At 37.7% G+C, this 14,562-nt stretch overlaps 1 protein-coding gene across 2 annotated transcripts in view; it reads left to right on the top strand.

The window, feature by feature from the left end:
- CTNNA3 (catenin alpha 3) overlaps window positions 1-14,562 on the top strand; it is a 1,717,381-nt gene that overhangs the window by 1,640,996 nt on the left and 61,823 nt on the right. For both annotated transcript variants that reach the window (XM_049646151.1, XM_049646149.1), the window contains one exon: window positions 4,150-4,284. In XM_049646151.1, the coding sequence (XP_049502108.1) occupies window positions 4,150-4,284 (135 nt within the window). The remainder of the gene's footprint in view (window positions 1-4,149; window positions 4,285-14,562) is intronic.

Here is a 14,562-nt window from a genome sequence, read left to right as displayed (position 1 = left end):
GTCAAATTCTCTTGTTAGTGATTTAAAATAAAATGGATTTGAAAGCATGTAGATATGGTCCAAATTCTGCTATTACATAAACTTTTCAATCCTGGGAAAATTATTATCCTTTCTAAACTTCTGATTTCTTATCTATAAATTGGGAGAAATCCCTTCCTTTTCTTTCCTCTTCCTCCTACTTCTTTTCTTCTCCTGTTTCTTTCTTTCTTTCTCTGTGTCCTTCTTTTCTTCCTTTCTCCTTCTTTTTCTCCTTCTCCCTCTTTTTAATTAGTCACGGTTTTAATCCTTTTGAGATTTGGGGGATTACCCTTATTTTCTTGTTCAAAATTTGAGAAACACCTTGAATGTCAAGGTCTTACTATTGCCTATAATTATGGATATTATATATATACATATATATACATATATATATATATATAAAATTTAAAGTCCAGTTTGTCTGATATAAGTATGGCTACTCCAGCTTTCTTTTGACTTCCAGTATCATGATAGTTCTCCATCCCCTCACCTTCAATCTGAAAGTGTCCTCAGGTCTGAAATGAGTCTCTTGTAGATAGCAAACAGATGGGTCTTGGTTTTTTTTAATCCATTCTTATACCCTATGTCTTTTGATTGGAGCATTTAGTCCATTTACATTCAGTGTTATTATTGAAAGGTATGGGTTTAGAGTCATTGTGGTGTCTGTAGGTTTCATGCTCGTAGTGATGACTCTGGTATTTTGTGGTCCTTGCAACATTTTACTCACAGAGTCCCCCTTAGGATCTCTTATAGGGCTGGTTTAGTGGTGATGAATTCCTTCAATTTCTGTTTGTTTGGGAAAACCTTTATCTCTACTTCTATTCTGATTGACAAGCTTGCTAGATAATGGATTCTTGGCTGCATATTTTTCCTATTCATCACATTGAAGATTTCCTGCCATTCCTTTCTGGCCTGCCAAGTTTCAGTAGATAGGTCTGCTACTACTCTTGTACTTCCACCTTTGTATGTTAAAGACCATTTATCCCTAGCTGCTTTCAGAATTCTCTCTTCATCCTTGTATTTTGTCAGTTTCATTATGATAGGTCATGCAGAAGATCGATTCAAGTTACATCTGAAAGGAGTGCTCTGTGCCTCTTGGATTTCAATGTCTGTTTCCTTCCCCAGATTGGAGAAGTTCCCAGCTATGATTTGTTCAAGTACACCTTCAGCCCCCTTCTCTTTCTCTTCTTCTTCTGGGATTCCTATGATATGGATATTGTTCTGTTTGATTGCATCCCTTAGTTCTCTAATTCTCCACTCTTGATCCTGGATTTTTTTATCTTTCTTTTTCTCAGCTTCCTCTTTTTCCATAATTTTATCTTCTAATTCACCTATTCTCCCCCCTGCCTCTTCAATCCATACTGTGGCCACCTCCATTTTATTTTGCACCTCATTTATAGCATTGTTTAATTCATCATGACTATTTTTTAGTTCCTTGTTTTCTGCAGTAATAGCTTCTCTGCTGTCTTCTATGCCTTTTCAAGCCCAGTGATAAATCTCATGACTATTATTCTAAATTCTTGCTCAGTTATATTGCTTATATCTGTTTTGATCAATTCTTTAGCTGTCACTTCTTCCTGGAATTTCTTTGGAGAGGAATTCTCCCATTTCATCATTTTTTCTAGTTTTCTGTCCCTTATAAGTTTTGAAATCTTGTTATGTGCTCTGCACCTGTGAGCACTGCTATATTAAAGGGGGGGGGTCATACACACTCCAGGGCCTGGCCCTTCAGGAGGTGATTTTTGGAGACTGTTACTTGCTCTCTGTTGTTGTGACTTTTGTTATTTTATTTCTCTACTCATAGTGATGTTTTGGACCCTCCACCAGGTGTACTTTGATTTGTTCCTTGAAGTAGCCCTGGAAAGGAAAACAAACAGACAAACAAACAGGAAACAAAGACATGCAAACACACATACAAATAAAACAAACGGACAAAACACACACACACACACACACACACACACACACACACAAACAGTCCAAAAGCAAAGAAACAGAAACACCAGATTCAAGTAAAGAACAGGGTGGAGGCATTGCTGGGGGAAGAGCATATACAAAGAGAGAAATGACAGGGGCAGGGACAAAGAGAAAGTAAACATGGCCAGGGCAGAGAGACTAAATGGCTTAATCCAGAGAGAGAGAGAAAGGAAAATAAAGGAGGCAGGGGGAAAAAATGAAGATAATGTTACCTAGACAGAGAAACTATCTGGCTTGATTATTCCAGCGAGAGAGAAAGGAAAGTACAGAAGGAGATGTAGAACATGTATCAAGGGAATAGATTAAATATGTCTGCTTAAACAAACAACCAGAGTAACCAGACTAGAGGAGGGAAGAGATAGGAAGGGAGAATATATCTAAATAACAAGAATTGTCCTGGAATTAATCCAGGCTATGCAGCATCACTGGTCTGGATGATACAAACGTCTGGTTGCACAGCATCTATCCGGCTCCCGCAGAAACGCAGTTACCCTGCACGGAGGGGCGTGGTTTGGTGTAGGCTGGTCCCATCTCCACAATGGGCCCTGGGACTGATCCCTGAGGCCCCGCCTTGGTGTTGGTTGGGTGTGGGGGGCGGGGGGTTGGCGATCCCCCAGTCTCTTCTCCACGACCTGCTGGACTCCTTTCCAGTCCTCCTCACTGCGCTGCGGGTGCAGACAGGGGAGTCCTTCTCGCTCCACTGACTCCCTTGGCCTTGCCTTGGCCAGGATTCAAAGTCCCGCTCTGTGTGCTCTAGCACTGGGGAAGCACCTCTCTGTGGCTCGATTTGTGGTCCTTGCTGGCTTTCTCAGTGCTGCCGCATTTCAGGGAGGACCGCCTTTTCCTGATGCAGACTGCGCCACTGACCTCGCTGCTGAGCCCCAGGGGTGGCAGAGTGGTGGACTCAAGCAGGCTTTGTCTTTTCCCACAGCACTCCAGGGAGTAGGCCGCATTCTCCTACTGTGGACTGCGCCCCTGATCTGCCACCGAACCCAGGGCTGGCTCCCGTCCTCCCAAGGTGCATGAACAGGGAACCGGCCCCTCCATAGTTAGAGATAGGATCCTTCTCAGTCCCAGAGTTAGGTTATCCTCTTGTCCAGATCAGTCCTACACTTCCCCAGCCACTCTTTCTCTTCCCTTTGTCTCCCCGCAGAAGGGGATCCCTCCCCTCTATGCCTACTGTGGCCACTTTTCTCTCTCCCAGTTTGCTATCACCCACCTACCTATGACTTCTCAAGTTGTCTCGTTTCTTCCTGGTAGAGTCAGTCTTTTTTCCTCCCAGACTTTTGGGGTTCAAAGTCCTTTGGCTTCAGCACTTCTTTGTTTGAGAGACGCGGGAAGTGCCCGTCTGCCATGTTGGCCCCTATCCACATTTCCACATACTAATGAAGATGTATTTAAAGTGCAAGTATAGTAAATTATCAGGGATTTAAAAAATTCTATTATAATTGCATAGAAGAAAGACCCCAAAGATTTAACCCTGACCATATTGTGTTATGTTGGAAGCTGTCTTCCAAGAAGTTCCTTATGGATGATATTATAGTACAGGAGGCTGCTTTTGGTAAAGAGGCTTAATATATCTCTAAAACACATATGCTGTTTATTTCTTGGCTCCAGGTAGATATGCTCCTTTTACCTATGGTGCAAATGATTTCTTTTGTCTGTGTAATGTGTAATGATGAAAGTAACAGAAGATAATGCGTTGTTTGTTGCAGGTGTTTTCATTCCCATACAAATAAGAAAGGACACACAATGCAGAGCAACGGGTCCTGAGAAATATTCTAGTAATAGTGACTCTAAGTGAAAGAAATAATTGCATTTAAAATATTTCTTTAGATTTACCTAAAATGCAATCTGAAGACTTCTAACCTTATCATAAACTGAAGGCAATTATTTTATGTACCTTTTCACATTTGAAAATTCCTTTACCATTATTTCCATCATCTATGCTGAAGTAATTAAGGTTGAAACATGAATAAAAATCCTCTCATGGTGGAAGCATATCAGAACCTACATGGGCTGGGGCTCAGAAATGAGGTTCAATGACAATAATGTTGCTGCCTTATAAGGTACCTCCTATGTCAGTATTTATTCACTCTGATCTACTTATTATTTATTTTGCTATTTTCCTTTTTATCTTTTATGCATATTTAGTGTCCAGATCCATCATGCAAACAAGATTTGTTGGCCTACTTGGAACAGATTAAGTTTTACTCTCACCAGTTGAAAATCTGCAGTCAAGTTAAAGCTGAGATCCAGAACTTAGGAGGAGAGCTCATCATGTCAGCTGTGAGTATTGCCTGGCATTTTTACCATCACATATAGAAGATGCTTGAAACAAAGCAGCTACACCCCTCCTCACTTCACCAAATCTTTTAGGTCCATGTAAATGAGAATAAACTCAATTGGAGTGTATTAAATTGCATGAAATTAAATTAGCAAGGAATTGAACTACAGAAATGCTATGTCAGCATAACTTGTCTTTATTTACAGATTTTTAGAATGAATCAGGATTTGTAAGCCACTTGGAAAAGAAATAGATATTAATTTAGAGAAAGGTTTTCTGACGTCACAAAGTGTGCAGGTGAAACTCTGAATTGAATCTTGTAATTTATATAAGATAAATGCCTATGGATTTGCAAATCAATGAAAAAATGGCTTTATTACTATTAATTGGTATTCATTTCCCAATTAATCATTTCCATAGCATAGAAATTCAGGCCTTGAAAACTGTTATTTCTATATGTAATTGTAGAAGTGGGGCATGATAGAATATATATAGATTTGGAAAAACTTTCATAAATTCTTTGGTGACCCTGAGTTTCAAACCACTATAAAATGACCATGTTAGAAATAATGTCCAACTTTTCTACTCATCTTTTAATAACAGTAGATCATTTCTCTAGAGTGGGTATGGTAATAAAATAATATTTGATATCTATAATAGTTTCAGTTATCAGTGACTTTGAGAAGGACATGGACCAAGATTGTAAATTTAAGTTAAAGTGAAGCATCAAGAATGTTCTAGGAACTTATATTCATGAGGACAAATGATAACAGCATACTTATAAATTTGTAATTTTAGGACTTCTAAGTCCTGACATTGGACTTTCTCTCAGTGAACCAACATGCTTTAAAAGAACATTACTGCAAAAACAAAAGCAAAAGGTTACCATCAAGAGTAGAAGGCAGGGAACTAATTTTTATTGACTATCTAGCTCTTGCCTATATTTCATTCCATTTGAACCTCACAATTGCATGCCAGAGAGATTATTTATTTGCTTGTTTTATTCTCACTAACACTGGAAAAAAATGACATTCAGAAAAGTTGAAAACTTCCCCGAGGTCATACTGGTAAATGTCAGAACTGGAGTTTACCTTCAAAGGCTTGTGTCTTTTCTATTCAGGTGGACAGACTGGCATCTACGATGACACTGATTAAAAGCACTGATTAAAAGTGGATAATTTGGAAATTATGTCTAATAATTATTAGAGATAAAAAGTATTTCATTGCATTGCAATTTTGTAAAGACACAAACCATCACAACCTGTGTAACACTGGTGCCCTGTCACTTTTCAACAAAATGTATTTTAAGTTGTCACAGTCTGTACACACAGAGACCTATGTGGGTGTATGAATACATACATGCATATAAATGCATATATGCACATATATTCATGCATATACATATATACAAATTTTAATATATTGCATCTTTACTTTGGATTATTAGACATTGTCTTCATTTTCTCATTTAACATTAAACTACTTTAATGTGTAAAAGATTATTTATTTGTAGACCTAAGTCTGTCTTCTATTTACTTTTGTCTATTTTACATAGCCACATTCACCATCATTTGCAAATCCTGAATCCATATGAATGTTATTTTCCCATTATTTACTACTTCTGCAGGCTGTTGAAACTAACCTTTCACCCCCCAAAATACTGTTAAAATATGTTACTCTTAATTGTTCTTTCAAAATACAATTTCCTCCCTATGTACAAATGGGTTTGTATTTCCTGTTTGGTACCATGATTCAAATTCATGAATTTACCCGTATTTTCAGATAGATTAGGCACAAGTTTACAATCCATGATTTACAATTTAAAAGCTGAGTCATTACATAAAATAAGGAATAGCATTGCAAATCCAAAAGCATTTTGTCATCATTTTGCCTACAATTTCCATTTAGAAAAGATAAATCTGGATAAAAGAAACATTACATGCCCCTTTTATATACCTTACAGCCATCTGCTTGCAGGTAGATCCTGGAAAGCATTTTAAATACATTTCATTTACATGTTCCTAGGAACACTTGCTTTAATCTCTTAGTGACCCTGAGTTCTTGTCTTGTCATCTTTCCTTTTTAAATTGAGAGGAGGCTCTAATCTATGTCATCCTTTTTCTCTGAAATCTTTTGAAAAGTAACAAGCATGATTGCAAAGCAGACAAACTCATTAAACATTACAGGAATTTGTTATTCAAAACTAGATTATCCAAAGTTCACTAAATAAAGTTTGCATTTCAAAATCAGGTTCATGAAACATTAATGTAGAAAATATATTTGATTAAAAGGAAGTAGGTAGAGTGCTTTCTGGGTCTGGGGTGTTAGGGGTTAGGATAAAGAAGATGAATCCATAGCATAAAGGAATGTGAAGCTCATTCTCATAATAGACAATTTAGTTAAAATGATTTTCTGGCTAATCTTACATCTGTCTGCGAGCAGTTATTCTGAAGTTACATGTTTTATTTAGAAGGAAGCCAAAGTGTAGCTAGTCCAAAACCCCAACTATGATTTGAGCATCTCTGTGTTCCGTGTTATAGAATATCTGGAGGAAAGATAGATGAATACAGGATGCCTCCTTTAAGATTAAATACATGCAAAATGAGAATACACAAAACATACCTATATATAAAGATGCATATAAAGATGCATATATATATATATGCATAAATGACTCTAAAACAATTTAATAACCTATATAATAGCGGTATGCACAAAAGCAGATAGTAAGAGGTGAGGGAATAATGAACTGCACTGAGGTGGCAGATGGGCAAGAGAAAGACTCATACCTGGCTTGACTCTAATTTAGGCCTCAACGAATAAGTAGAAAACAAATGTATACTCATGGGAGGGAGAGGAAGAGCATTCAAGGTAGATGGCATAAATGAAATAAAAAGATACGAACTGGGAAAGAGAAGGAGTCTATGGAAATAGCCGACAGTCTGATTCGACTGGAAATATTTGTTTTTGGCACTGTTGGTGGGGAATAGAAGAGATGCTGCAAACAGAATAGGGACTATTTAAAAAGGGTCATTTATAACATTTTAATTTTACCCTGCAGGAAATTGAGAATAATTGAAAATTTTTAAGTTTGAGATGCGCATAAGCAGATCTACGTATTTGGAAATTAACTCTTTTTGACAAGGTGGTAATAGATGGAGAGACAAAGAGCTGGGAGAGAGAGGAGTAGTTAGGAATGATTTTTAATTTTTTAATTTTTTAAGTTTATTTATCTTGAGAGATAGAGCGAGTGAGCACATGCACATGCATGCTGGGGATGGGCCAAGAGACAGGGAGAGAGAGAGAATCCCAAGCAGGCTCTACACTGTCAGCACAAAAGCCCAAAGTGGGGCTTGAATTCACAAACCCTGAGATCAAGATCTGAACAGTAGTCAAGGGTCACACACTTAACTGAGCCACCCAGGTGCCCCACAGAATGGTTTTTCAAAGGAGTCCAAGAGAATAAAAGCGACGCAGCCTCAAAGAAGCAAAAGAAGAAAACCCGGATTGGGGCCTCTGTGGAGAACGGAGGTGGGAGGGCCTCAGGAAAGCCCGGGGCAGAGGAAACACCCCTAAGCACAGAGGCTTAGGTGGAAACCCCTTCCCCACCACCACCAACCCCCAATGCCCCCCCCCTCCCGGAACTAGTGTGGTATGTGGAGCAGCTGGAGCTGGGCCTCAAGATGCAGAACCCCAGTCCAGAACAGACAGGAAGGGCAGGCTACTGAGGCAATGAGAAACCTACACAGTGAAAGAACCCCAGTGCCTGCTGATGCGTTCCTTGTCTATGGACAACAGGCTCAGGTAGAAGCTCAGGTGCACAAAAACTGCAGGTTCTCAGGACTCCAGTCTATATAGTTTAGGTGCAGCCTATAGGTGAGGCCACCAGAAAGAATAGCCCAAGGGTCTGCAGGCCTACCCAAGGTCACCCTGGACACTTGATGAAGAGTTTAGCTTCAATTTATTTTATTTTATTTTATTTTTTTCAAATTTTGCACACACACAGAGAAAGAGTGAGCGAGCTGAGGAGGGGCAGAGAGAGAAGGAGAGAGAGAATCTTAAGTAGGCTCTGCACTCTGCCAGACAGGGGGGGACTGATCTCCTGACTCTGAGATCATTACCTGGGCTGAAATCAAGAGTCAGTCACTTAATCCACTGAGCCACCCAGGCGCCCCAGGTTCAATTTCTTTTAGCCTCTCCTCCAACCTGGAACAGTTACCCTCCATGGGGAGTGTGGGGGTTTGTTCTGAGTGTGGAACTTTTCCAGGAATGCTCTGAGAGATGTAGGGTTAGTCTATGTACGGGTGCTCAGTAAATTTGGTGCCATGGCTTTTGGGTAGATGTGAGTCCAGAATTTTGGTTACTATCAGACAAGCACGGACCCATTTGTAGGTTCAGGTGAAATACCTTCTTGCCAGAAGGAGGTCCATTTAGAAAAGCTCTGCAATAAACTAAAGTGAGTGTTCAGTATCTTGTAGAAAGAATGTTTTATTCAATCTTTAGGAAGAGATTAAGCAGCTGTTTGTAATAAGGATTATTGGGGAAGCTATATAACTGCATATGGGTGCTCCCCTATAAATGGATGTCCCATCCAATGGTGTAGTGCTTTATGCCATGATGTCACATTGCAGTAATAAAACTATTTTTTGACCAAAAAAAAAAAAAAAAAGGTGAACTCCTGGATTAAGGTGATAGTGGGTAAGAATGGAGAGGGGTGGATCCATGCAAGAAAAAACTCTGAAATAGGGGTTGATTAGAGTCCATCTATTGAGTGATAAAAGTGAAGAAGAAGGAAGAATTGAGACTTACATCCAACGTTCTGAGATTTGGTAGCTTACTTAGTTAAAACTGGAATCATGAACCAAAAGCTATATATAGAAGGAAGAGCAGATTAGGAAGGGTAACATAACTCACTTGGGTTTTACTTGTTGAATTTAAGTGACTAAGTGGCATTCAAGAAAAAGGTCTAGAAGTTGCTGAGTATATGATTCTGGAACTCAGAAGAGAAGTATGAAAGAGACATAGATGAAACCACTCCAGTGAAAGTATGTTAAATAAGAAAAAAAATAGCTGAGACAGAGATCCAGATTGTTTTTTGCTGTTGTTGTTTGTTGTTGTTGTTGTTGTTGTTGTTTTTACATCCAGTGATTCTAATGTGCCTCTGTCAAATATGGAGACTTGGCTGTGGCAGTTTAATAAAACTGAGAATTTACTATCTCCATAAAAACAGTCTGAGAATGGGCAATCCAAGACTGTTACAGAAGCTTTGCAAAATTTTCAGGGAATCAGACACTTTAGTTTTCCTACTTTATTACTCTTGGCTTCTGGCTTTCATTTTTTATCAAGGTCAAAATATAGCTTCTCTGGCTCTAGCTATGGCTTTTATATTCTGGACAGGAAGAATGGAGAGGAACAGAAGCAAACATTCCTGACATTTTTTTTAAGTTTGTTTAGAGAGACAGAGGAAGAAAGACAGCATGAGCCGAGGAGGGGCAGAGAGAAAGTGAGAGAGAGAATCCCAAGCAGGTTCTGCATTGACAGTGAAGAGGTCAACATAGGGCTCAAACCCATGAGCCATGAGATCATGACTTGAGCAGAAACCAAGAGTCGTACACTTAATCGACTGAGCCACGCAGGTGCCTCCATTCCTTACATTTTTTTAAATCCCCTTCAAAAGCTTTCACTTACTTATTATTGGCCAGTATTTACTCATTTGGCTATATATAATTGCAAGAGATGCTGAAAATATAAAATGTGTCTATTTCTTTGTGTATGTTTTCATGTACTCACATGGATTCCCCCAGTTAAATCTGAGTTTTGTTTCTTTGTTAAGAAAGAATGGATATAGGGTGGCACTATCAATTTCTTTGATATCCTTCTACAATGATAAAAATCATATCAGTACTCACATTTATTATAATTATCTACTTTTTAAATATATATTCTCCTCTAGACTATAAGATCCTTGAATATTGTTGAATGATTGAAGGGATAGTAACCAAAGATTATAAATAATGCAGAAAATTCAGGTTGACTGAGTCTTAATATGCATATCAGGTTTTACACTGAAAAGGTATCTTTATATCTTTTCCAAAGCAGTATCAGTAACATGGTGAAGGCAAAAATTAGGTCATAGTGGGCCAAATACTGAGTATGCAGTGACAGAAAAAAAAGTGGTAGCGAAACCTAAATTTTCCAGCAGTTTGTAGTTGAAAGGAAGGAGAGAGAGAGAGAGAGAGAGAGAGAGAGAGAGAGAGACTTAGGGGGAGGAAGGGAGGGAGGGAGAGAGGGAGAGACTTAAGGGGCAGATGTAATTGTTAAAAATCCTCTCTCCTCCCCCACCCTTCCTCCTCCTCCCCACCCTCCATCCTCCTCCTCCACCTCATCCTCCTCCACCTCCTCCTCCTTTCGGTTTACATTTTTACTTATGTACTTTTTAAAATGGAAGTAATTGAGTAAATGTTTAGGTAAAGAGTAAGAAGAAGCTGTAAAGAACAGATCTATGAAAAATTAAGACCACAAAGGATAGAATAAAATTTTAAGTAAGGGAGAGGGAATGGAATTAGGAAAACAAGTAGATGTACTAGGTTTGGAGAGAAAGAACTCTTCTCCTGAGGGATAAAGATTAATGCAGATATAAATGTAAACACAATCAGATTCAGATGAATGGATCTTCTTGCTGATGGATCCCATATTTTGATAAAATGGGAGGCGTAGCTTACTGTTAAGATTGAATTGAATGTTCTATCCCCAGTTTTACTTTAGCAAAAGAAGTAAGTAAATATGTCTATGTCTTTAGACACTTTTCAATACTTCTTGGACAAGAAAATAATTGAAGTTAACAGCAGCGATTTGAGGTAGGAATCAGAGATATTGTATGCTAGACATCGTTCTGGGTGGATTATGGAACCTGACTCAGCTTCAGTTTATCCTTCAGTCACATGAAAATGAAACCAACATGGCCTTCAGTGGCTATCCTCTCTCAATGAAAGCAGGAGTATATACAAATTTAATTTAAAAAATGATAACAGAACATGAGAAAACTGTATAATTAAATATGCTATTGCAGGTTAGTTTCCATAGCCACCCTGACTTATTAATGTACCAATTTAGTAATACAGTAAAAATAGAATTCTAAGAAGATTAAAATGTACCTGGGTTACCTAAGGGCACTCCCATAAATTTTTCATCAATTGTTCCTCTAGTGTCCTTATGCATGGTGCCGAGTGGGGAAAGCAATTGTGCTTTATGAAAGGAGTCTCAATAAAGAAACAAATATTTTTATAATCTAGATTGTATGTACAGAAAACAAAATTCAGGAGAAAAAACTTAAAATGGTTTTAAACCGTTAAAACTACCCTTTCCCCAAATGTTATGCTTTAGGCCAACAATTCTTTTATACTGCTTAAAACTGATTAATTATGTAATTGCCACATTTTGTTGTATTTCCTTTAATGTGTTTAATTGCACTCCCTTACCCTGAGGCAGGTGTGCCAAAGCCACAATTTTAAAAATTGGATAAATAAATAAAACTAATCAGTCAGGGGGGAAAGATCAGCAAGATTGAAAATTTGCCAAGCAACTGCAATTCAGCTGTAGCAGAAATCAAGGGGCAGTGTGCATTCAATTAGGAACGATAGAGAAAAGCAACAATACAGCTATTGACCAAAAGAGCCACTAGGGCCTACAGAACTCAGGCAATCGAGTACAGAATGACTTAGTAGGTTAATGTGCTTGCCACGTTAAGACATTAAGGGAATTAGTTAATGAGCTTTCTCAACCTCCTGCAATCATTGCTAGTCATCAGGAAAATTGGGAAAAGTAAAAGATTTGGAAAATTAACTGAAGTATTCAGACATTTTAAAAACAGCTGGGAGGTATATGAAATGGAATGAGGAAGATATAGGAAATGAAGAAGGGGGAGAGGAATGGGGTGAAGGGCAAGGAGCAAAAGTAAAAAGAGGAAAGAAGACACTTTGCCAATAAATTTAACTCTCTACAGTGTTTTTTGTCTGTGTTTAATGCTAGGTAGGAGGCAAATGGAATAATAGATCTTAGTAGTTCAAAGAATATATTTAAAAACAAGCAAAAGTATGGGAGTGTTATGTTCTCTTATATTACATTGTAGTGAAGTAGACCCGGAAATTCTCTTGGTTTCTAGATAATCTAATGTCACAATGGATTAGATTTTCCTGAGGCCTCTGATTGTGCTATGCATCCAGGTGTAATAGCACTTGAAGGAACATTGGAAATAATCTATTCATGTTATATCTAACTCAGAGTAACTCTGTAAACAAATAGGTCAAGGATTTTCAAAGACTTGCCCTGATCGTGAAGATACCTAATGGTAGAGCCAGGACCAGAATCTAGATCTTGTGTTCTTCACTTTATTGCTACTGAAAGTAAGCCCGATGGCCTTCTAGTAGGTTTAGTGCCAAAGGGCAGGAGGTGGTATTGGTACACTCAGCTGGGGTGGTGCTACAGGTCACAAGAGATAGGGAAGGGTTTTAATTGAGAGATATGGGAAAACACTGACTGGAAGCACTCTTCAGCTTCAACACGAGAAGCCAATGTGTGGTAATAGGGAAACTGGTGGACGCGAAATTAGAAGACCCACGTTGTGATTCTAGACATCAATCTCTTTGAGTCTGTTCCTTCATCTATCAATAAAACTAAAGTTTAGGATTAATTGAGCTCTATGGTCTCTTTTAACTAAGAATTTATGATTGTCTTCTTCTTTATAGTGGATGTGTACATTTCTTTCTCATTTCCTCTCATGTATATTCTTTGTTGTTTTGTTTGTGATTGCCATGAGGAGTATATTTAATATCCTAAAGTTACAACATTCTAACTTAAATTTATGCTAGCCGAACTTCAACAACACACACAAATTCTATTCCTTTAACAACTCTATCCTCCACCCCTTTCAGTTGTCAGTGTCACAAAATTACATCTTCATATATTGTGCGTCCAAAAAACATAAACCAATAAAATTTTTAATGTATTAGCATCTAAAATTATGTAGAATACAAAATGTGTAGTTAAAAAAACAAATTGCATTAATATTAATTTTAGGTTAATAATTGTTTTTTAAAATGTATTAGCTTCTTAAATCATGTAGAAACAAAATGTGGAGTTACACAGCAATGTTATGATTATACTAGCTTTTATAATGACCCATGTATTCACCTTTACTGAGATCTTTATTTCTTTATACAACTTTGAGTTACTATCTAATGTCTTTTCATATCAACCTACAGGACTCCCTTTAACATTTCTTTTAGGGCAGGTCTAGGGGCAATGGACTCTCTTAGCTTTGGTTTATCTGGAAATCTTAATTTCTCCTTCACTTTTTTTTTTTTTTTTTTTTTTAATTTCTCCTTCACTTTGAAGGACAGTTTTGCTGGGTATAGTGTTCTTGATGGACAGTTTTCCTTCTACCACCTTGAATATATTATGTCACTACCCTCTGGCCTTCAAAATTTTTGATGAGAAAGCTGCTGATTACTTATTGAGGTTTGCCTGTAAGTGACAAGTTTCTTCCCTTTTGTTGACTTCAAAATTCTTTTGTCTTTGGCTTTCCACAGTTTGATTTAATGTGTCTTGGTTGGCTTGAGTCTTTTTGAGTTCATCCTACTTGGGAGTTCATTAAGTTTTTTGGATGTTTATATACATGGCTTTCATCAAATTTGGGAAGTTTTCATCTATTATTTAATCAAATATTCTTTCTACCCCTTTCTCTCTTTTTTTGGGACTCTCACAACAAATGTGTTGGTTGGCTCAATGGTATCCCACAAGTCCCTCAGGCTCTGGTCATTTTTCTTCGTCCATTTTTCTGCTTGTTCCTCGGACTTGTTCCTTTTTTCTGTCTTATCTTCAAGTTCACAGATTCTTTCTTTTGCCTGATCAAACTGGCCTTTAAACTCTCTAGTGAATTATTCATTTTAGTTATTTCAATTCCAGGATTTCTTTTTGGTTTCTTTTTAGGTCTCTTCTCTTTTTATTGATATTTCCAATTTGTTCATACCTCATTTACTTGACTTTCTTCACATCTTCCTTTTGTTCTTTGAGCAAGTTTAAGACTTGTTGTTTTAAAATCTTTGTCTAGTTGATCTGCCATTATGCCTTTGCCAGGGATAGTTTCTATTGGTATATACATATTTTTTCCTTTGATGGAACATACATATTAGCTTCTTTGTATGGTATATACTTTTTTGTTGAAAACTGGTCATTTGAATCTAATAATCTGGTAACTCTGGAAATCAGATTTTCATCCTTCT

This window comes from Panthera uncia, chromosome D2 (genome assembly GCF_023721935.1).
Source record: "Panthera uncia isolate 11264 chromosome D2, Puncia_PCG_1.0, whole genome shotgun sequence".
NCBI classification, from domain to species: domain Eukaryota; kingdom Metazoa; phylum Chordata; class Mammalia; order Carnivora; family Felidae; genus Panthera; species Panthera uncia.
This window is presented reverse-complemented; position numbering and strand designations above follow the sequence as displayed.